Source organism: Symphalangus syndactylus, chromosome 5 (genome assembly GCF_028878055.3).
Source record: "Symphalangus syndactylus isolate Jambi chromosome 5, NHGRI_mSymSyn1-v2.1_pri, whole genome shotgun sequence".
Lineage (NCBI taxonomy): Eukaryota > Metazoa > Chordata > Mammalia > Primates > Hylobatidae > Symphalangus > Symphalangus syndactylus.
In genome coordinates this window covers 75,010,318-75,034,491 of record NC_072427.2, presented here as the reverse complement: position 1 = coordinate 75,034,491, position 24,174 = coordinate 75,010,318, and the positions used below count along the sequence as shown (strand labels likewise).

The following is a 24,174-nucleotide window of genomic DNA, read 5'->3' as shown; positions in this document are numbered from 1 at the left end:
ATAGTTGTCCTACATTTGACATGCAAGATTTATCTGGCATAATGCATTGAACAGTTTATTATTGAAGTCTACACTAGTCAACTGAACAAGCATTCATCAAATATCCACGATACCCAGGACATAAGAAGGTTCCTTTCAGAGTATGGAGCCATGCATATCATCTCTTAATTGTTAGATGTGTTTTGAAAGAAATAGAAATATAATTGATTTTCTTACTTGTTTTGGCTCTGGAGTGGAGTGAAGACAAAAAAGAATGGAATCACACTGTTTAGATTTACTAAAATGGAAGGATTGCCAGCAAGATCATATCCCTAGTCTCCACATAGCAAATGGCACTTGCTAACTGTTCACTGTTTTTTTTTTTTTTTTTTTTGAGATGACGTTTTCCTCTGTTGCCCATGCTGGAGTGCAGTGGTATGATCTCAGCTCACTGCAAGCCCCACCTCCTGGGTTCAAGCATTTCTGCCTACCTCAGCCTCCCAAGTAGCTGGGATTACAGGCACCTGCCACCATGCCTGCCTAAGTTTTTTATTTGCACTAGAGTTTGGGTTTCACCATGTTGACCAGGCTGGTCTGGAACTGCTGACCTCAGGTGATCTGCCTGCCTTAGCCTCCCAAAGTACTGGGATTATAGGCATAAGACAGCCTGTCCTGCCTGCTAGTGGTTCTTGAGCACACAGTTCTGCTTTTTCCTAGCTTTAACGAATGCCTGGTTCTTCCTTTTTTTGTGCAGTGTATGTCAACATTGTTTCAGTAATAAATACAATCTGGATCTTAGAAATAATATTAGTCACAGGTGCCAGGTGCAGTGGCTCACGCCTGTAATCCCAGCACTTTGGGAGGCTGAGGTGGGTGGAGCACGAGGTTAGGAGATCGAGACCATCCTAGCTAACACGGTGAAACCCCTTCTCTACTAAAAATACAAAAAATTAGCCAGGTGTGTGTAGTCCCAGCTACTTGGGAGGCTGAGGCAGGAGAATGGCATGAACCCAGGAGGCGGAGCTTGCAGCGAGCCGAGATTGTGCCACTGCACTCCAGCCTGGGCGACAGAGCGGGACTCCATCTCAAAAAAAAAAAAAAAAAATTAGTCACAGGAAAGAAAAATACTGCCATTTTATAATAATAATATTTAATAACCTAAGTTATTAAATCCATTAGATTGAGAAAACTTGTATTCCTGTGATTTCGATAGCGAAGGAAGTATGGTATACCAGAATCACTAAATTATGAAAGATGGTGGATCAGCTTTTTGCAAAAAAATTTGGTAAGTCTGTTTTTTCCCCTTCAATTAAATTATATTACTGAGTAATGTTTTTTATAATGATGTTTTATTTAGGAAAGTAAATACAATGAGTAGTACTCAGCTCCAGTTTTCTCTTACTGTTTTGTTTTTGAGACAGAGTTTCATTCATGTTACCCAGGCTAGAGTGCAGTGGCGTGGTCTCGGATCACTGCAACTTCCACCTCCCAGGTTCAAGCTATTGTCCTGTCTCAGCCTCCCAAGTAGGTGGGATTACTGGCACCTGCCACCATGCCCATCTAATTTTTGTATTTTTAATAGAGATGGGGTTTCACCATGTTGGTCAGGCTGGTCTCGAACTCCTGATCTCAGGTGATCCACCCACCTCAGCCTCCCAAACTGCTGGGATTATAGGCCTGAACCACCACACCCGGGCTCTCCATACTGGTTTTTTTTTTTTTTTTTTTGAGATGGAGTCCAGGCTGGAGTGCAATGGTGAGATCTTGGCTCACTGCAACCTCTACCTCCTGGGTTCAAGCGATTCTCCTGTGTCAGCCTCCTGAATAGCTGGGATCACAGGCATGTACCACCACACCTAACTAATTTTTTTTTTTGTACTTTTTGTAGAGATGGGGTTTCACCATGTTGGCCAGGCTGGTCTTAAACTCCTGACCTCAGGTGATCCACCCGCCTTGGCCTTCCAGAGTGCTGAGATTATAGGTGAGAGCCACCAAACTCTGCCAGGAGTGGATTATTTTTATGGTCCACCTTTTAGACCATAGAGAATAACTTCCTGATGTTGCCATGGCATTTGTAAACTGCCATGGCGTTGGTGGGAGTGTAGCAGTGAGGATGACCAGAGGTCACTTTCGTCGTTATCTTGGTTTTGGCTGGCTTTTTTACTGCAACTCATTTTATCAGCAAGGTCTTTATGACCTGTATATTTTGCTGACCTCCTCCATCACCCTGTGACTTAGAAAGACTTAACCATCTGGGAATGCAGCTCAGTAGGTCTCAGCCTCATTTTACCCAGCTCCTATTTAAAATCGAGTTGCTCTCATTCAAATGCCTATGACAGTATTGCTGCTTTCTTTAAGGTTCCTGAAAGGGAGAGAGGAAATATTAGATTTTTCATGGCTGTGAACCACTGCAAGTATTGAGGAAATATTTACTACTTCCAGCCTCATAATCCTGCAGTCATTTGGCACCTGTGAGTCACGTGCCGGGTGTGGGGGGAGGGGGAACTGCCCCATACATTCTGGAGCATTCAATCTGGTGGGGAAAGCTGTAGTAAGTAGGAGATATTTACTACATAAGGTGTTAAGGTCTGGGATAGAATTAAGTAGAATAAGGGGATGGGGAGGCAGGGGGTGTGATTGGGGCAGCCTTGATGATACGTGAGGAGCACATTCTGCAGTTGGCCTCACCTCTTTCTGAAACTTCCACTTTTTTCACTCTCAACTTCAACAATTGGTTCTTTTTTATTTTATAGAAAGTTTTTTAGAATCAGGTTTATATATTTTCTTGTTGAATTAACAGAATAATTTTATTTAACATCACTCTCTAGTGTGATTGAAATCCTCTAATCCTTTACTGTTATTTGTTTATGGGCATATTTGTTTTTACAGCTATGATAATTATTTTATTTTGTGTGGTTTCTCAAAAACACGTGTTTCTTATATCAAAGAGTCTGTATACTGGAGTCTTTCAGATTTGGTGCTAATAACATTAAGAATTTAAGACAAGTCTTGAGATGTTAGAGGAAAGCCAGTCTAAGAACAAATAAATTAATTATTATTTATTTTGAGTTGACATTTAAGTTGAGGTGTGGAGGTGGAGGAGACGGTTAAATGAGTTTAGAAGTAAGGAGAAAGATCTGGGAATAGATATAATTTTGGATTTTATAGTGGTGTTTTGATAGCAATTGTTGATATCGCCAAAATAATTCATCAATGAGCTCCCTGACAGCTCTCCGACCTTTCTTTTTAAAGAAACAGGGTTGGCCAGGTGCGGTGGCCCATGCCTGTAATCCCAGCATTTTGGAAGGCGGATCACCTGAGGTCAGGAGTTTGAGACCAGCCTGACCAACATGGAGAAACCCCATCTCTACTAAAAATACAAAATTAGCTGGGTGTGGTGGTGTGTGCCTGTGATCCCAGCTACTTGGGAGGCTGAGGCAGGAGAACTGCTTGAGCCCAGCAGCCGGAGGTTGCAGTGAGCCGAGATCACACCATTACACTCCAGTCTGGGCAACAAGAGTGAAACTGGATCTCAAAAAAAAAAAAAAAAAAGAAAAGCAACAGGGTCTTCTTATGTTGTCTGGGCTGGACTAGAACTCCTATGCTCACGTTATCCTCCTGCCTCAGTCTCCAAGTAGCTGGGGCTTCAGGCACATGCCAGCATGTCCAGCTTTGAGCGACTCCCACCCATCATGTTGCAAAATATTTAAATGTTACATACAGAGGTGCGAGGGAGATGTGCATATAAGCAAGTACCATGTAAATTGCTTGAATCTTTTTTTTAGAGTTCTGTTTGGATGTGGCTTCAGAGCAGGGATTAATCAATTCATTTTTACTTTTTTTTCTTTTCTTTTTTTTTTTTTTTGAGGTGGATTCTCACTCTGTCACCCAGGCTGGAGTGCAGTGGCAAAATCTCAGCTCACTTCAGCCTCTGCCTCCTGGATTCTCTTGCCTCAGCCCCCTGAGTAGCTGGGATTACAGGTGCCTGCCACCATACCTGGCTGATTTTTTGTTTGTTTGTTTGTTTTTCGTATTTTTGGTAGAGGCAGGCTTTCACCATGTTGACCAGGCTGGTCTCGAAATCCTGACTCATGTGATCCACCTGCCTCAGCCTCCCAAAGTGCTGGGATTACGCGTATGAGTCACAGCACCCGGCTGTTTTATTTTACATTTTTAAATCACAATTTTTATACCTATTCAAAAGTAGAGAAAATAGTACAATGACCACTAAAATACCCATTCCTCAATTTCTGTGATCTTTAAGATTGTCTCACCTTTTGTTCTACTCCTTTACCTCCATTTGCAGGAATATTGCAAAGCACATCAGTCATCACATCATTTTATCTGTTCAGTGTGCATCCCCGAACAGCATTTACGTATTCCTACACAGCCAGTATCTCATCACATCTGACAAAATTGACAATGATTTTTTTGGTGTCAGCTCATATGCAGCCCTTAGTTGAATTTCCTCACTCTTTTCTTTTTCTTTTTTTTTTTTTTTGAGACAGAGTCTTGTACTGTCACCCAGGCTGGAGTACAATGGCGTAATCTCGGCTCACTGCAGCCTCTGCCCCCTGTGCTCCAGCGATTCTCCTGCCTCAGCCTCCTGAGTAGCTGGGATTACAGGCACATGCCACCACGCCTGGCTAATTTTTCTATTTTTAGTAGAGACGGGGTTTTGCCATATTTGCCAAGCTGGTCTTGAACTCCTGACCTCAGGTGATCCTCCCACCTTGGCCTCCCAAAGTGCTGGGATTACAGGCATGAGCCACCACACCCAGCCAAGTTTCTCACTCTTACATGGACAGTATCTCATTTTCTCATTATCTGAAAAATTATGCTTTAAATCTGGATCCAAAAAATCTTCATGTGCTAACTTTGGTTGTTATGCTTCTTGTAATCTAAACTGGCCTCTGCTTACTTTTTTTATTTCCCATTCCATGAATTCTGTGTGCACAGTTATATATATATGTATGTATATATATATATATATATATATATATATTGCTCACGAGGTTGAAGGGGGTAAAGAACATTGATCTTGTTGTTTCAGTGTAGATGAAAGTTTAGCCTGAAATGTGCCAGTTTGCAGCAGCAAATGGAGGAGGTTTATTACAGTCATGAACAGTTCGTAGCAAAAGGCTGCTTCCAAATAGTATTTGCAGGCCGGGTGCAGTGGCTCATGCCTGTAATCCCAGCCCTTTAGGAGGCAGAGATGGGTGGATCACTTGAGGTTAGGAATTTGAGACCAGCCTGGCCAACATAGTGAAACCCCGACTCTACTGAAAAGTACAAAAGTTAGCCAGGCATGGTGGTGGGCACTTGTAATTTTAGCTACTCAGGAGGCTGAGGCAGGAGAATCACTTGAACCCAGGAGGCAGAGGTTGGAATGAACCAAGATCATGCTACTGCACTCCAATCTGGGTGACGGAGCAAGACTCCATCTCGAAAAAGAAAAAAAAAATAGTATTTAGGTTGTATTCTTTATTGTCTATAATGATTTTCTTTCTCTCTCTTCTTCCTAAGGATACTGAAAAATAGAGTTCAGTCTTTTAAGATCTTAGAGTTATTTTGTCTTGGGACCAGGGCACTTAAATTTGCCAAAATCAGGCTGTTAATGATGGGTAATTTTTATTTATTTATTTATTTATTTATTTATTTATTTATTTATTTATCTGTTTATTTATTTTTGAGATGGAGTCTCGCTCTGTCACCCAGACTGTAGTGCAGTGGCGCGATCTCTGCTCACTGCAAGCTCTGCCTTCCAGGTTCATGCCATTCTCCTGCCTCAGCTTTCTGAGTAGCTGAAACTACAGGTGCCCGCCACCACACCCAGCTAATTTTTTGTATTTTTAGGAGAGATGGGGTTTCACCATGTTAGCCAAGATGATCTCAATCTCCTGACTTCATGATCTGCCTGCCTTGCCCTCCCAAAGTTTTGGGATTACAGGCGTGAGCCACTGTGCATGGCTATTCTTATTATTTTAGTTTTTAAAATTTTTATTTCTCAGCCTTGGGATTCTCATACGTAAAAATGCAAGTATCTTCAAAGATAGAAAACATTTACAGTTATCATTAAAATGGGAGAACTCAGAATACACAATCATGGATCAGTGCCCTCCCCCAGCCCCCCAGCTAACTACAGCTGCAAGCATGATTCTCATGCTCTCTTGTACCTAGTGTTCAACTAGTGACACAGCTTCTTCGCTCATGGGGAAGGGCCATCAGCAAATGGCACTTAAGCATGGGGGCTTGAGAAAGATCCCACACACTCGAGGCCATGTTGGAGACGTTTCATTAAAAGATTAGGTGGGTTACCCCTGGCTTTCTGCTCCAGAGTTTATCAAGACTGATATTAAAGTAAATGCATTGTAAGTCACACATACAAGTTGTGGAGTGAAATAAACTGAGTGATTTTTTTGTTTATCCTGTTTTATAGACTTTAATTAAATTGTGGCCTTGGATTGGGAGTAGGATTTTGTGATTATTATTATTTTTGTTATACTTGAAGTTCTGGGGTACATGTGCAGAACGTGCCGTTTTGTTACATAGCTATACACACGTGCCATGGTTGTTTGCTGCACCCATCAACCCCTCATCTACATTAGGTATTTCTCCTAATGCTATCCCTTCTTTAGCCCCCAACCCCCTGACAGGCCCCGATGTGTGATGTTCCCCTCCCTGTGTCCATGGGTTCTCATTGTTCAACTCCCACTTATGAGTGAGAACATGCAGTTTTTGATTTTCTGTTCTTGTGTTAGTTTGATAAGAATGATGGTTTCCAGCTTCATCCATGTTCCTGCAAAGGACATGAACTCATCTTTTTTATGCCTGCATAGTATTCCATGGTGTATATGTGCCACATTTTCTTTATCTGGTCTATCATTGATGAACTTTTGGGCTAGTTCCAAGTTTTTGCTATTGTGAATAGTGCCACAATGAACATACTTGCATATGTGTCTTTATAGTAGAATGATTTATAATCCTTTAGGTATATGCCCAGTAATGGGATTGCTGGATCAAATGGTATTTCTGGTTCTAGATCCTTGAGGAATCGCTACACTGTCTTTCACAATGGTTAAACTAATTTACACTCCCAACAACTGTGTAAAAGTGTTCCTATTTCTCCACATCCCCTCCAGCATCTTCTGTTTACTGACTGTTTAATGATCACCATTCTAACTGGAGTGGTTTTGATTTGCATTTCTCTAATGACCATTGATGATGAGCTTTTTTTTCATATGTTCTTTCGCTGCATGAATGTCTTCTTTTGAGAAGTGTCTGTTCATATCCTTTGCCCACTTTTGATGAGGTTGTTTTTTTCTTGTAAATTTGTTTAAGTTCTTTGTAGATTCTGTTAATTAGCCCTTTGTCAGATAGACAGATTGCACAAATTTTGTCCCATTCTGTGGTTTGTCCCATTCTGTAGGTTGCTTGTTCACTCTGTTGATAGTTTCTTTTGCTGTGCTGTGCTCTTTAGTTTAATTAGATCCCATTTGTCAATTTTGGCTTTTGTTGCCATTTCTTTTGGTGTTTTAGTCATGAAGTCTGCCCATGCCTATGCCCTGAATGGTATTGCCTAGGTTTTCTTCTAGGGTTTTTATGGTTTTAGGTCTTACGTTTAAATCTTTAATCCATCTTGGGCTAATTTTTGTATAAGGTGTAAGGAAGGGGTCCAGTTTCAGTTTCTGCATATGGCTCAAGCAGTTTTCCCAACACCATTTATTAAATAGGGAATCCTTTCCCCATTGCTTGTTTTTGTCAGGTTTGTCAAAGATCAGATGGTTGTAGATGTGTGATGTCATTTCCGAGGCTTCTGTTCTGTTCTATTGGTCTATATACCTGTTTTAGTACCAGTACCATGCTGTTTTGGTTACTGTAGCCTTGTAGTATAGTTTGAAGTCAGGTAGCGTGATACCTCCAGCTTTGTGCTTTTTGCTTAGGATTGTCTTGCCTTTGCGGGCTCTTTTTTGGTTCCATGTGAAATTTAAAGTAGTTTTTTTCCAATTCTGTCAAGAAAGTCAATGGTAGCTTGATAGGGATAGCATTGAATCTACAAATTACTTTGGGCAGTATGGCCATTTTTACAATATTGATTCTTCCTATCCATGAGCATGGAATGTTTTTCCATTTATTTGTGTCTTCTCTTATTTCCTTGGGCAGTGGTTTGTAGTTCTCCTTGAAGAGGTCCTTCACATCCCTTGTAAGTTGTATTCCTAGGCATTTTATTCTCTTTGTAGCAGTTGTGAATGGTAGTTCACTCATGATTTGGCTCTCTGTCTATTATTGGTGTATAGGGATGCTTGTGATTTATGCACATTGATTTTGTATCCTGAGACTTTGCTGAAGTTGATTATCAGCTTAAGGCGATTTGGGGCTGAGACGATGGGGTTTTCTAAATAAACAATCATGTCATCTGGAAACAGAAATTTGACTTCCTCTCTTCCAAATTGAATACCCTTTATTTCTTTCTCTTGCCTGATTACCCTGGCCAGAACTTCCAATACTATGTTGAATAGGAGTGGTGAGAGAGGGCATCCTTGTGGTGCCAGTTTTCAAAGGGAATGCTTCCAGTTTTTGCACATTCAGCATGATGTTGGCTGTGGGTTTGTCATAAATAGCTCTTATTATTTTGAGATATGTTTCATCAATATCTAGTTTATTGAGAGTCTTTAGCATGAAGGGTGTTGAAATTTGTCAAAGGCCTTTTCTGCATCTATTCAGATAATCCTGTGGTTTTTATCATTGGTTCTGTTTATGTGATGGATTACATTTGTTCATTTGTGTATGTTGAACCAGGCTTGCATCCCAGGTATGAAGCTGACTTGATTGTGGTGGATAAGCTTTTTGATGTGTTGCTGGATTTGATTTGTCAGTATTTTTTATTTTATTTTTTTATTTTTTGGAGATGGAGTCTTCCTCTGTCGCCCAGGCTGGAGTGCAGTGGCGCAATCTCGGCTCACTGCAAGCTCCGCCTTCCGGGTTCATGCCATTCTCCTGCCTCAGCCTCCCGAGTAGCTGGGACTACAGGCGCCCGCCACCACGCCCAGCTAATTTTTTGCATCTTTGGTGGAGACGGGGTTTCACCGTGGTCGTGGTCTCGATCTCCTGACCTCGTGATCCGCCTGCCTCGGCCTCCCAAAGTGCTGGGATTACAAGCGTGAGCCACCGTGACCGGCCGTCAGTATTTTATTGAGGATTTTCACATCGATGTTCATCAGGGATATTGGCCTGAAATTTTCTTTTTTGTTGTGTCTCTGCCAGGTTTTATCTGGGTGATGCTGGCCTCATAAAATGAGTTAGGGAAGAGTCCCTCTTTTTCTATTGTTTAGAATAGTTTCAGAAGGAATGGTACCAGCTCTACTTTGTACTTCTGCTGGAATTCAGCTGTGAATCTGTCTGGTCCTGGACTTCTTTTGGTTGGTAGGCTATTAATTACTGCTTCAATTTCAGGACTTGTTACTGGTCTCTTCAGGGATTTGACTTCTTCCCAGTTTAGACTTGGGAGGGTGTATGTGTCCAGGAATTTATCCATTTCTTCTAGATTTTCTAGTTTATTTGCATAGAGATGTTTATGGTATTCCCTGATAGTAGTTGGTATTTCTGTGGGATCAGTGTTGGTAGCCCTTTTATCATTTTTTTTATTGCATCTATTTGATTCTTGTCTTTTCTTCTTTGTTATTCTGGCTAGTGGTCTACCTATTTTGTTGATCTTTTAAAAAAATCAGCTCCCGGATTCATTCAATTTTTGAAGGGTTTTTCTTGTCTCCTTCAGTTCTGCCCTGATCTTAGTTATTTCTTGTCTTCTGTTAGCTTTTGAATTTGTTTCTTCTTGCTTCTCTAATTCTTTTAATTTTGATGTTAGGGTGTCAGTTTTAAATCTTTCCTGCTTTCTCTTGTGGGCCTTGAGTGTTATAAATTTCTCTCTAAACACTGTTTAAATATGTCCCAGAGATTCTGGTATGTTGTGTCTTTGTTCTCATTGGTTTTGAAGAACATCTTTATTTCTGCCTTAATTTTGTTATTTACCCACTAGTCATTCAGGAGCCTGTTGTTCAGTTTCCATGTAGTTGTGTGGTTTTGAGTGAGTTTCTTAATCTTGAGTTCTAATTTAATTGCACTGTGGTCTGAGAGACTGTTTGTTATTATTTCCATTATTTTGCATTTGCTGAGGAGTGTTTTACTTCCAATTATGTGATCAATTTTAGAATAAGTGCGATGAAGTGCTGAGAAGAATGTATATTCTGTGGATTTGGGTGGAGAGTTCTCTAGATGTCTATTAGGTCTGCTTTGTCGAGAACTGAGTTCAAGTCCTTCATATCCTTGTTAATTTTCTGTGTCGTTGATCTGTCTAATGATGGGTCATTGATAGTTGCCTTTGCTTTAAGTCTGTTTCAATAGTTAGTAAATATGTTTCTAGAGATTTTCCAATTAAAAAAAATTGACTTGCACCTTGCTTTGGATTGTACTAAAATCTGATTTCAACACAAACATAATCTTCTGAATTACTTTGTTTTTTTCAGCTGAAGCCTTGGGGAGCACTGAAGCCAAGGCTGTACCATACCAAAAATTTGAAACACATGTGAATGAGCTGAATGTGGAAGGACTACCAGAAAACATTCCTTTCAGAAGCCCCTCATTACATGGAATCCCAAGGCTCGAAAACATCTTTCAAGTGGCCAATCGAATTAAGTTTGTTATTAAGAGGTAAGATGATAATCTGCAGAAACAAATCCATTGTCTTCCCCAAGGAAAGATTAATTTGACCAAGATGGGCCTTTTGTTCCCCTCTTATCATGACTTCTTTATATTAAAATTAACATTTAGATTCATTTATTGAACAAACATTTATTTAGTATGAGCATCAGATGTGCAAAATTGGTTCTAGCAAGAACCCTGTCCTTGGGAGGCTTAATACTCAGAAAAATGCAATGAAGAGTTATTGAGCATTTTTTGGGGAGAAGGCAAGGATGGCACACCCAGATCAGTCACTTGTGCATCCAGAAGGGAGGCAGTGTATTTCAAATATGAGTAAAGGCAGAGAGGAGTCAAATATGCTCACATATTCACATACATTGCCCATTCTGTGTGGAGTGAGGAGTGCCATGTGGGCATGGTGGGATTGCTTAGATAGACTTTTGTGGCCAAATGGAGGAAGGCCTTGGCTCCTACAAAAGCAGTGGCAGTCATTAAATGGTCTCATAGCAGTTTCCTCTTAAAATAATTTGGATCTGCCCTTTAGAAAAGTTATTCTGGCTTGATTTTGAAGGGTAACACGTGAGTAGTTTGAGCGTTGGGGGGTAGGAACAGAAAGCCTCTCTCTACTCATGGAAGGAATGTTGAAGTGGGTAGAGTCTTGCTTACTGATTGAGGTTGTGTGTCTGTGTATATTCGTTGGGACTGAGTTATAAGGGAGAGGAAAGTTTTAAGATGATACAGCAAGCTGCTTCTGGCTGTGCTGTGGGACAGTTCATCTAAGATTCAGAAATATAATTGGGCTGGTTTGGGGGAAAAGTGACTTTTGCATATTTATCTTACAAAAAAGATGACTTTGGAGACATCCAGGTGGTCTCACCTGAATGTCTGAAAATTGCTATTTTCAAAATTCAAGTCACCAAAATGATTTTTTTCACTGTAAAATGAAGGCAGAATGTATTATGTTTAACAATTGGCTGGGCGCAGTGGCTCATGCTTGTAATCCCAGCACTTTGGGAGGCTGAGGCAGGTGGATTACCTGAGGCCGGGAGTTCAAGACCAGTGTGGCCAACATGGCAAAACCCTGTGTCTACTAAAAGTACAAAAATCAGCCAGGTGTGGTAGTGTGAACTTGCGGTCCCAGCTACTCGGGAGTCTGAGGCAGGAGAATAGCTTGAACCTGGGAGGCGTAGGTTGCAGTGAGTCGAGATTGTGCCACTGCACTCCAGCCTGGACGACAGAATGAGACTCCATCTCAGATAATAATAATAATATTTAGCAGTGCAAAGCTGTGTGAGAAAGACCTGTAAATATCTTCTAAATGTTTTATTATAATATTAATATCAACTGTTTTTCACAGACCAAAACTTCTTACTCTCAATACAACTGAACTTACTCAGCCAAGAACAAATACAACAAGTGAAATAGTTGTGAAATCCTTTTTAAAAGCACAGATTAATCTTGAAGCTTTTAAAAATTAATCTTTTACATGATGGAACTGCTCCTTCCTTCACGTCCCCAAAAAATCTTTTGCAGAAGCTCAATATAGGCACTCTGTGATTTATCAATATGAACAGATGCAGTGTAGGAATAACCCAAGGTTTTTTTTTTTCTTTCTTTCTTTTTTTGATACAGAGTCTCACTCTGTCACCCAGGCTGGAGTGCAGTGGTGTGATCTCGGCTCACTGCAACCAGGCTCAAGCAATTCTCCTGCCTCAGCCTTTCGAGTAGCTGGGATTACAGGCTAAGTTAGCCATGCCTGGTTGAGTTTTTTATTTTGTGTAGAGACGAGTTTTCACCATATTGGCCAGGCTGGATTCAGGTGATCCTTCTGCCTGAGCCTCCCAAAGTGCTGGGATTACCTATGTGAGTCACCGCACCTGGCATTAAGCTTTGAATTTTGACCGGTGGTATCCAACAGAAATACAACATGTGCTGCAAAGGCAAGCCACATACATAATTTTATATTTTCGAGTTCAACCTGAAATGATTATAAATACACAATGAAGTATTTCACATTCTTCATTTGCGTATATTCTTTTTGTTGACAATTGGTGTGTCTTTCATACTCACAGCATATTTCAGTTTGAAGTAGCCACATTTCAGCTGTTCAGGGATAGCAGTTACTATTTGCCTTTAGACCTTAATGTTTATTCATGTGTGCCCTGTTCCTAAAATGACAAATACTGTAATTCTGGCCTGCACACGAATATCACAGCCTAACAGAAAAAGATCCAATAAGTCTCTGTTGAACAAATAATGTTATTTTCTTTTTGTGGGGAATGAAGTTTTGCTCTTGTTGCTCAGACTAGAGTACAATGGTGCGTTCTCAGCTGACTGCTACCTCCGCCTCCCAGGTTCAAGTGATCCTACTGCCTCAGCCTTCCGAGTAGCTGGGATTCTAGGTGCATGCCACCGTGCCTGACTAAATTTTGTATTTTTAGTAGAGATGGTGTTTTGCCACGTTGGCCAGGCTGGTATCGGACCCCTGTCTTCAAGTGATCCGCCCATCATGGCCTCCCAAAGCGTTAGGATTACAGGCGTGAGCTACCGTGCCCAGCCTAGTTTCTTTATTAGAGCTCTAGGTGTACCTTTCTTTTCCATCTTTTTGTTTGCCATTGTGCATTGTCAGAGTAAGTGACCACAATTTGTAGATCATCCATTACCTTAGGAACTTATGTTGCCAGGAACTAATAAATGGCTATTTAGTTTGAACTTTTGTATTGTCAGGAAATAAGTGTTGGGAATCAAGTATGAATTATGTGTGTATATTAGGTGTTTACAAATTTGTGCAGTTAATCATTCTCATGAATGCTAAGGTGAATACATGTTCTCAAGTTGGGTTAATGAGTGTATCCTAAAATACGGCTCCTTCAGCTTTCAAAGTACCTTGGGGCAATTACTTAAGGTCAGTCAATGTGCCAAATAGATTTTGTGTGGATTATGGCATGGAAAGTGGTTGAGAAATTCTGTAGTAGCGTAAGAAAATTATCCTTGTCCAAGAGTTCTGCAATGGAGAAGACAAAACTCAGTGCTTAACTCATAGGTTAAGCATGGTTTTCATTTTTTTTTTTTTTTTGAGACAGAGTCTCGCTTTGTCACCCAGGCTGGAGTGCAGTGGCATGATTTCAGCTCACTGCAACATTTGCCTCCCGGGTTCTAGCAATTCTCCTGCCTCATCCTCCTGAGTAGCTGGGATTACGGGTGCATGCCACCATGCCTGGCCAATTTTTGTATTTTTAGAAGAAATGGGATTTCACCATGTTGGCCAGGTTGGTCTCAAACTCCTGACCTTGTGATCCACCCACTTCGGCCTCCTGAAGTGCTGGGATTACAGGTGTGAACCACCACACCTTGCCCTCAGCATGCTTTTGATTTAGCCAAAGAATCAAAGCATTGGTGAAGAATTGAAGACTGGAAGTTACACATTTCTTTCTAAGGGAAGTAATAGAGAAAGAAAAATATTCCTGGAGGTAGATCTTCAGTTTGCATTAGTCTGAAGATGATGAAACCTGTAGAAAACTTCATTTCTGAAGACAAAGCTCAAATTCAAGGTTGTGAGGAGTGCAGTCACCATTTTTGTTAGGAGCAGTTGTGACAGTTATTGCAGAAAGTGAGAATGTGAAACTTGTACTATATAAAGAATGTGCAAGTGTCGAAGAAGACACTGCAAGGATTGGGTGCTGGAGCAGTGCTGGACTTGCCATCATCACCAGAGTACAGCAGGTGTCACCAGAAGGAGAATCTTCTTCTTGCCATCACTAACAGCACTTGACTCTGTCCCACTCATAAAAGATCTTGGAAGGAATTAAAGGTGCTTGGTGGTTCCTCATTTTAACATAACCTTACTTGGCCTGACTGTGGACCATGCATTAGTGTTTGGACAGGACAATTAAAATCACAGAGCACATGACAAAAGAATTTTGTGGCCATCAGAACTGTCTCCTTAAACACACCATGGGTGCACTGTGTCCTCAGCTTGGTGAAAGGTAGATGTCATACGTGAGAAGGCGGTGGAGCCAGGCACATGATGGAGGCTCGAAGAGTGGGAGGTGGCACCTGGCTGTGTGAGGAGGGCGTGAAGTCATCCATGGGAGGAACAGATGCCAGCAAAGGAGGTGAGGATGCGCAGAAGAGGAGGCTGAGCAGCAAGTGAATAGAAGCGCTCAACCTCAGAGGAGGAGAGTCCCATGTCTTTATTGGTAGTATTCTAATGTGTTCATACTGGAGTTATTTTCTGTGGCTGAATGGTTCAACTACTGAAATGGGTGTGGGGTGGGGAACAACTCCTACTAAACCTTTGAGATGCTGAGTTTTCTTTTAAAGTAAAGGAAATATTATAAGATTTTCTGAAACTGCCGACCTTTAGCAATATTTTCAGACCTTCTCCAACATTTTCCTTTGTCAGCAATCAGAGATGACCTCCACACTGAGGCAAATCTTCCACTCCGCTTACCCTTTTCCTTTTGTCTCTCTTTCCCTCCTTTCTTCATCCAGTAACTCCAGTTAGCCTCCATTGTCTCCAAGCTGCCTTTCATCCTCATCCACAACTCCTCCACACAAGCTCTGAACACCTGTCCATGTAAGTGGCATCCTGTATGCCTTTATTTTTATTTTACTTTATTTTTGAGACAGAGTCTTGCTCTGTTGCCCAGGCTGGAGTGCAATGGTATGATCTCGGCTTTCTGCAACCTCTGCCTCCCAGGTTCAAGGGATTCTCATGCCTCAGCCTCACAAGTAGCTAGGACGACAGGTACGCACCACCACACACACCTGATTTTTGTAGTTTTTGGTAGAGATGGGGTTTCACCATGTTGGCCAGGCTGGTCTTGAACTCCTGACCGCAGGTGACCACCCACCTCAGCCTCCGAAAGTGCTGGGATTACAGGTGTGAGCCACGGTACCTGGCACATGATTTACTATTTATAAGAACATGAGCTTACTACTTGTATAACATTTATCCCTATATTTTAGTTGGAAGTTACTGAGGTGGTATGAGGTTTGGTGACTACATCTGGCCTCTCAGGGAAATGGCCAAGTTGTTCAGATTTTCAACTGTATTATATAAAGTTGCTTGTCAGCTTCATTGCTTATTACTGTGAAATAAGTTATAAAGGGAATTTTTTTTATAAAAAGAAATAGATTCAGGCTGAGTGTGGTAGCTCATGCCTGTAATCCTAGCACTTTGGGAGGCCAAAGTAGGTGGATTACCTGAGCTCAGGAGTTTGAGACAGCCCTCAGCAACATGGTGAAGCCCCGTCTCTACTAAAATACAAAAAAAAAAATAAGCTGGGAATGGTGGTGGGTGCCTATAGTCCCAACTACTGGGGTGGCTGAGGCATGAGAATTGCTTGATCCTGGGAGGTGGAGGTTGCAGTGAGCTAACATTGTGCAACTGCCAGCCTGGGTGACAGAGCAAGACTCTCAAAAAAAAAAAAAAAATGAGAAATAGGTTTACTCAGGGGAGAGAATCCATTGTTCCATTGTTAGTAAAACATGTCTAGTACCACATGCTTTTGGTTTCCTAATAACCTATCAAACTACAGGGCTTTTGGCTTTGTAATATATTCAGTTCCACATTTATTCATTCAAGAATTGAAGACATTTTATATCTCCATTATATGCCAAGCACTGGGTGGGGACAATAGGTGACAGAGATGAACAAATCCCTGATCCCAGGATTTCACAGTGGATGTTGGAATTTAGTGCCATTTAGCTTCATTCGATTCTGCAGTAGTCCCAAGATTTTCCAAGATCATCCTGTCCTCCAGTGCCTGGTTGATTCAACTTCAGTATATATCCCAGAGTCTGTCCTTCTTCACTCCTCACTGCTGCCACCCTGGACCTATCTGCCATCATCTCTCACCTGGATTATCTCCACAGTCTCCTAACTGGTTTCCTTGTTTCCATGCTTGCCTCTTTCAGTCTACTGTCTCTCTCTCTTTTTTTTTTGTGATGGAGTTTTGCTTTGTCACCAAGGCTGGAGTACAATGTTGTGATCTTGGCTCACTGCAACCCTCACCTCCTGGGTTCAAGTGATTCTCCTGCCTCAGTTTCGCTAATAGCTGGGATTACAGGCATGAGCCACCAGGCCTGGCTATTTTTTTTTTGTATTTTTAGTAGAGACAGAGTTTTGCCCTGTTGGCCAGGCTGGTCTTGAACTCCTGGCCTCTAGTAATCTGCCTGCCTCGGCCTCTCAATGTTGGGATGACAGGCATGAGCCACCGCACCCACCCAGTCTACTCTCAGTACAACAGCTAGAACAATCCTTTTACAGTGGAATTCAGATCATGTTTACCCCTCGGTTGAAATTCTCCAGTGGCTTTGTTTTCTACATTATCTGGTCCCCTACTACCTATCTCACTGTGCTTCCTGCTACTCTCCTGCTCTTACTCCTCTTTATAAACACTGAGCTCATGGTGTTTCCTTTAACATGCCAGGCATGCTTGACCTTGTCCTGTCTCTGGGCCTTGCTGTTCCCTGTGCCTGGAACATTCTTCCCCTTATGTCTGCATGGCTCACTCTCACTGCTTTGGATTTTGGCTCAAAAGTCACCTTATCAAGGGCCTCCAGGCTGCTCTGCATAAAATATTTCCTCAACTCATATTTCCTATTTGATACTTGACTCCTCTTCCTCTTTCACTAAAATGTAAGCTCCATGAGGGAAGGGATTTTTGTCTGTTTTGCTCTGTTGTATACCTAAATACCTAGAAAGTGCTCAGTAAATATTTTTTGGTTGAATGACTTAGTCTATTATTGAATCAGTCAATGTCCTCTGTAGGAAGGACTTCTCATATCAGTAGTGCATATCTGTATGATAGCTGGTGTATGGAGGGACATGGTCAGAATGGCTCTGTGTGGAGTAATTTTGCATAGCATAATCCCAGCAGGCTCCTATTGGGGTTCAGCCACAGTTTTAGCCTTACTAGTATCACTTTTCTTTTTTTTTGAGGTGGATTTTTGTTCTTGTTGCTCAGGCTGGAGTGCAATGGTGCGATCTTGGCTAACCACAACATCTGCCTCCCGGGTTCAAGCAATTCTCATCCCTCAGCCTCCAGAGTAGCTGGGATTACAGGCATGCACCACCACACCTGGCTAATTCTGTAAAAATAGTAGAGACAGAGTTTCTTCATGTTGGTCAGGCTGGTCTCAAACTCCCCACCTCAGGTGATGTGCTCACCTCGGCCTCCCAAAGTGCTGGGATTACAGGCGTGAGCCACTGCACCCAGTGAGTATCACTCTTTAATCATAAAGTCAGAGTATGTTAAGATTGGAGGGGATATGGGAGACTATTTGGTTCACTTTTCTCATTGATGAGAGAATAACAGAGCATTGAAAAGTAAGGTAATTATTCACAATCGTAAAGCTATATGGGTCAATCTGAAATTAGGCTTCTTACATCAGATTCTGTAGCCTTTCCTACATGTGTTCTCCCCAGACTGAGACAGTTCATGGGCCTTCAGGTTTGACAGTCTTCTCTCCAGTCTCCAAACAGGAGCTTTTATCTGGAGATTCTAGGTTAGCATAGATGGACGATGACCCTGCAATGTGTAGAAAATCCCAAAGGTTGACCACTGTCAGTGGGAACCACCCCAGATGTGTCAGGAGCACCACAGGCATGCTCACTCCTCCATTCACTGGAGCTGTGTAGGGTGGAAGGGAAACCCAAATCAAGACCTGCTGCTGCTTTAGTTCTTTTATTGCATGTCACAATCCAATGTGTCTCCATTTAAATTCAGATTTTTTGATAGATGGTCAGACCAGCTGCAGGCCCTTTGGGCCAGAAGTCTCGATCTTTTATTTTTATTTTATTATTATTATACTTTAAGTTTTAGGGTACATGTGCACAATGTGCAAGTTTGTTACATATGTATACATGTGTCATGTTGGCGTGCTGTACCCGTTAACTCGTCATTTAGCATTAGGTATATCTCCTAATGCTATCCCTCCCCCCTTCCCCCACCCCACAACTGTCCCCGGTGTGTTATGTTCCCCTTCCTGTGTCCATGTGTTCTCATTGTTCAGTTCTCAGCTATGAGTGAGAACATGAGGTGTTTGGTTTTTTGTCCTTGTGTTAGTTTGCTGAGAATGATGGCTTCCAGCTTCATCCATGTCCCTACAAAGACATGAACTCATCATTTTTTATGGCTTCATAGTATTCCATGGTGTGTATGAGCCACATTTTCTTAATCCAGTCTATCATTATTGGATATTTGGGTTGGTTCCAAGTCTTTGCTATTGTGAATAGTGCCGCAATAAACATACATGTGCATGTGTCTTTATAGCTGCATGATTTATAATCCTTTGGATATATACCCAGTAATGGGATGGCTGAGTCAAATGGTATTTCTAGTTCTATGTCCCTGAGGAATCTCCACACTGGCTTCCACAATGGTTGAACTAGTTTACAGTCCCACCAATGGTGTAAAAGTGTTCCTGTTTCTCCACATCCTCTCCAGCACCTGTTGTTTCCTGACTTTATAATGATCGCCATTCTAACTGGTGTAAGATGGTATCTCATTGTGGTATTGATTTGCATTTCTCTGATGGCCAGTGATGAGCATTTTTTCATGTGCCTTTTGGCTGCATAAATGTCTTCTTTTGAGAAGTGTCTGTTCATATCCTTCACCCACTTTTTGATGGGGTTGTTTTTTTCTTGTAAATTTGTTTGAGTTCATTTCCTGTTCACTCTGATGGTAGTTTCTTTTGCTGTGAAGAAGCTCTTTAGTTTAATTAGATCCCATTTGTCAATTTTGGCTTTTGTTGCCATTGCTTTTGGTGTTTTAGACATGAAGTCCTTGCCCATGCCTATGTCCTGAATGGAATTGCCTAGGTTTCCTTCTAGTGTTTTTATGGTTTTAGGCCTAACATGTAACTCTTTAATCCATCTTGAATTAATTTTTGTATAAGGTGTAAGGAAGGGATCCAGTTTCAGCTTTCTACATATGGCTAGCCAGTTTTCCCAGCACCATTTATTAAATAGGGAATCCTTTCCCCATTGCTTGTTTTTGTCAGTTTTGTCAAAGATCAGATAGTTGTAGATGTGCAGCATTATTTCTGAGGGCTCTGTTATGTTCCATTGGTCTGTATCTCTGTTTTGGTACCAGTACCATGCTGTTTTGGTTACTGTAGCCTTGTAGTATAGTTTGAAGTCTGGTAGCGTGATGCCTCCAGCTTTGTTCTTTTGGCTTCGGATTGACTTGGCAATGCAGGCTCTTTTTTGGTTCCGTATAAACTTTAAAGTCGTTTTTTCCAATTCTGTGAAGAAAGCAATTGCTAGCTTGATGAGGATGGCATTGAATCTATAAATTACTTTGGGCAGTATGGCCATTTTCATGGTATTGATTCTTCCTATCCATGAGCATGGAATGTTCTTCCTTTTGTTTGTGTCCTCTTCTATTTCATTGAGCAGTGGTTTGTAGTTCTCCTTGATGAGGTCCTTCACATCCCTTGTAAGTTGGATTCCTAGGTATTTTATTCTCTTTGAAGCAGTTGTGAATGGGAGTTCACTCATGATTTGGCTCTCTGTTTGTCTGTTATTGGTGTATAAGAATGCTTGTGATTTTTGAACATTGATTTTGTATCCTGATACTTTGCCGAAGTTGCTAATCAGCTTAAGGAGATTTTAGGCTAAGACAATGGAGTTTTCTAGATATACAATCATGTCATCTGCGAACAGGGATAATTTCACTTCCTCTTTTCCTAATTGAATACTCTTTTCTTCCTTCTCCTGCCTGATTGTCCTGGCCAGAACTTCCAACACTATGTTGAATAGGAGTGGTGAGAGAGGGTATCCCTGTCTTGTGCCAGTTTTCAAAGGGAATGCTTCCAGTTTTTGGCCATTCAATATGATATTGGCTGTGGGTTTGTCATAGATAGCTCTTATTATTTTGAGATATGTCCCATCAATTCCTAATTTATTGAGAGTTTATAGCATGAAGGGTTGTTGAATTTTGACAAAGGCCTTTTCTGCATCTATTGAGATAATCATGTGGTTTTTGTCTTTGGTTCTGTTTATATGCTGGATTACATTTATTGATTTGCGTATGTTGAAACAACCTTGCATCCCAGGGATGATGCCCACTTGATCATGGTGGATAAGCTTTTTGATGTGCTGCTGGATTTGGTGTGCCAGCATTTTATTGAGGATTTTTACATCGATGTTCATCAGGGATATTGGTCTAATATTCTCTTTTTTTGGTTGTGTCTCTGCCAGGCTTTGGTATCAGGATGATGCTGGCCTCATAAAATGAGTTAGGGAGGATTCCCTCTTTTTCTATTGATTGGAATAGTTTCAGAAGGAATGGGACCAGCTCCTCCTTATACCTCTGGTAGAATTGTGCTGTGAATCCGTCTGGTACTGAACTTTTTTTGGTTGGTAGGCTATTAATTATTGCTTCAATTTCAGAGTCTGTTACTGGTCTATTCAGAGATTCAACTTCTTCCTGGTTTAGTCTTGGGAGGGTGTATGTGTCCAGGAATTTATCCATTTCTTCTAGATTTTCTAGTTTATTTGCATATAGGCGTTTATAGTATTCTCTGATGATAGCTTGTATTTCTGTGGGATCAGTTATGATATCCCGTTTATCTTTTTTTTTTTGCACTTATTTGATTCTTCTTTGTTATCTTCTTTATTAGTCTTGCTGGTGATGTATCAATTTTGTTGATCTTTTCAAAAACCAGCTCCTGGATTCATTGATTTTTTTAAGGTTTTTTTGTGTCTCTATATCCTTCAGTTCTGCTCTGATCTTTGTTATTTCTTGCCGTCTGCTAGCTTTTGAATGTGTTTGCTCTTGATTCTCTATTTCTTTACATTGTGACGTTATGGTGTCCATTTTTTATCTTTCCTGCTTTCTGTTGTGGGCATTTAGTGCTATAAATTTCCCTCTACACACTGCTTTGAATGTGTCCCAGAGATTCTGGTATGTTGCGTCTTTGTTCTCACTGGTTTCAAAGAACATCTTTATTTCTGCCTTCATTTCATTATGTACCCAGTAGTCATTCAGGAGCAGGTTGTTCAGTTTCCATTTATAATTTCTATTATTTTCCATTTGCTGAGGAGTGCTTTGCTTCCAACTGTGTGGTCAATTTTGGAATAAGTGCGATCTGTTGCTGAGAAGAATGTATATTCTGTTGATTTGTGGTGGAGAGTTCTGTAGCTGTTTATTAGGTCCGCTTGGTGCAGAGGTGAGTTCAAATCCTGGATATCCTTGTTAACTTTCTGTCTCATTGGTGTGTCTAATGTTGACAGTGGGGTGTTAAGTTCTCCCATTATTATTGTGTTGGAGTCTAAGTCTCTTTGTAGGTCTCTAAGGACTTGCTTTATGAATCTGGGTGCTCCTGTATTGGGTGCATACGTAGTTAGGATAGTTAGCTCTTCTTGTTGAATTGATCCCTTTACCATTATGTAATGGCCTTCTTTGATACGTAGTTAGGATAGTTAGCTCTTCTTGTTGAATTGATCCCTTTACCATTATGTAATGGCCTTCTTTGTCTCTTTTGATCTTCGTTGGTTTAAAGTCTGTTTTATCAGAGACTACGATTGCAACACCTGCTTTTTTTTGTTTTCCATTTGCTTGGTAGATCTTCCTCCGTCCCTTTATTTTGAGCCTATGTGTGTCTCTGCTCGTGAGATGGGTCTCCTGAATACAGCAGACTGATGGGTCTTGACTCTTTATCCAACTTGCCAGTCTGTGTCTTTTAATTGGAGCATTTAGCCCATTTACATTTAAGGTTAATATTGTTATGTGTGAATTTGATCCCGTCATTATGATGTTAACTGGTTATTTTGCTCATTAGTTGATGCAGTTTCTCCCTAGCATTGATGCACTTTCCAATTTGGCATGTTTTTGCAGTGGCTGGTACCGGTTGTTCCTTTCCATATTTAGCGCTTCTTTCAGGAGCTCTTTTAGGGAAGGCCTGGTGGTGACAAAATCTCTCAGCCTTTGCTTGTCTGTAAAGTATTTATTTCTCCTTCATTTATGAAGCTTAGTTTAGCTGGATATGAAATTCTGGGTTGAAAATTCTCTTCTTTAAGAATGTTGAATATTGGCCCCCACTCTCTTCTGGCTTGTAGTTTCTGTGGAGAGATCAGCTGTTAGTCTTATGGGCTTCCCTTTGTGTGTAACTTGAGCTTTCCCTCTGGCTGTCCTTAACATTTTTTCCTTTATTTCAACTTTGTTGAATCTCACCATTATGTGTCTTGGAGTTGCCCTTCTCGAAGAGTATCTTTGTGGTGTTCTCTGTATTTCCTGAATCTGAATGTTGGCCCGCCTTGCTAGGTTGGGGAAGTTCTCCTGGATAATATCCTGCAAAGTGTTTTCCAACTTGGTTCCATTCTCCCCATCACTTTCAGGTACACCAATCAGAAATAGATTTGATCTTTTCACATAGTCCCATATTTCTTGGAGGCTTTGTTTATTTCTTTTTACTCTTTTTTCTCTAAACTTCTCTTATCACTTCATTTCGTTCATTTGATCTTCTGTCACTAATGTCCTTTCTTCCAGTTGATCAAATCAGCTACTGAAGCATGTGCATTCATCACGTAGTTCTCGTTCCATGGTTTTCAGCTCCATCAGGTCCATCAGTGTAGAGAATTTAAGGACTTGTCTACACTGGTTATTCGAGTTAGCCATTCATCTAATCTTTTTTCAAGGTTTTTAGCTTCTTTGTGATGGGTTTGACCTTCCTCCTGTAGCTCGGAGAAGTTTGATCATCTGATGCCGTCTTCTCTCAACTCATCAAAGTCGTTCTCTGTCCAGCTTTGTTCCATTGCTGGTGAGGAGCTGCATTCCTTTGTAGGAGGAGAGGCGCTCCAATTTTTAGAATTTTCAGCTTTCCTGCTCTCTTTTTTCCCCAACTTTGTGGTTTTATCTACCTTTGATCTTTGATGATGGTGACGTACACATGGGATTTTGGTGTGGATGTCTTTTCTGTTTGTTAGTTTTCCTTCCAACAGTCAGTACACTCAGCTGCAGGTCTGTTGGAGTTTGCCAGAGGTCCATTCCAGACCCTGTTTGCCTGGGTATCAGCAGTGAAGGCTGCTGAAAAGCTAATATTGCTGAACAGCAAATGTTGCTGCCTGATTGTTTCTCTGGAATTTTCATCTCAGATGGGTACCTGATCATATGAAGTGTCAGCCCCTACTGGGGGTGCCTCCCAGTTAGGCTACTCAGGATTCAGGGACCCACTTGAGGAGGGAGTCTGTCTGTTCTCAGATCTCAAACTCCATGCTGAGAGAAGCACTTCTCTCTTCAAAGCTGTCAGACAGGGACATTTAAATCTGCAGAGGTTTCTGCTGCCTTTTGTTCGGCTATGCTGTGCCCCCAGAGGTGGAGTCTACAGGGGCAGCCAGGCTTCCTTGGGCTGTGGTGGGCTGAACCCAATTTGAGCTTCCCAGTCACTTTATTTACCTACTTAAGCCTCAACAATGGCGGGTGACCCTCTCCCAGCCTCACTGCTGCCTTGCAGTTCGATCTCAGACTGCTGTGCTAGCTATGA

General features: G+C 41.3%; 1 protein-coding gene across 3 annotated transcripts in view; it reads left to right on the top strand.

The window, feature by feature from the left end:
- The window catches only part of LOC129483189 (general transcription factor II-I-like), a 34,441-nt gene that overhangs the window by 6,749 nt on the left and 3,518 nt on the right, over nt 1-24,174 (top strand). The window contains exons 3-6 of one of the 3 annotated variants that reach the window (XR_010121088.1): nt 1,159-1,264; nt 10,503-10,686; nt 15,172-15,256; nt 17,652-19,470. Coding sequence is in view for 2 of the 3 variants with exons in the window: in XM_063640362.1 (XP_063496432.1) it covers nt 10,503-10,686; nt 14,653-14,680 (212 nt within the window). In the remaining variant the exon portion in view is untranslated. Of the gene's footprint in view, nt 1-1,158; nt 1,265-10,502; nt 10,687-14,652; nt 15,030-15,171; nt 15,257-17,651; nt 19,471-24,174 lie in introns of those variants that run through there. The other 2 variants (XM_063640362.1, XM_063640363.1) reach the window with 2 other exon arrangements.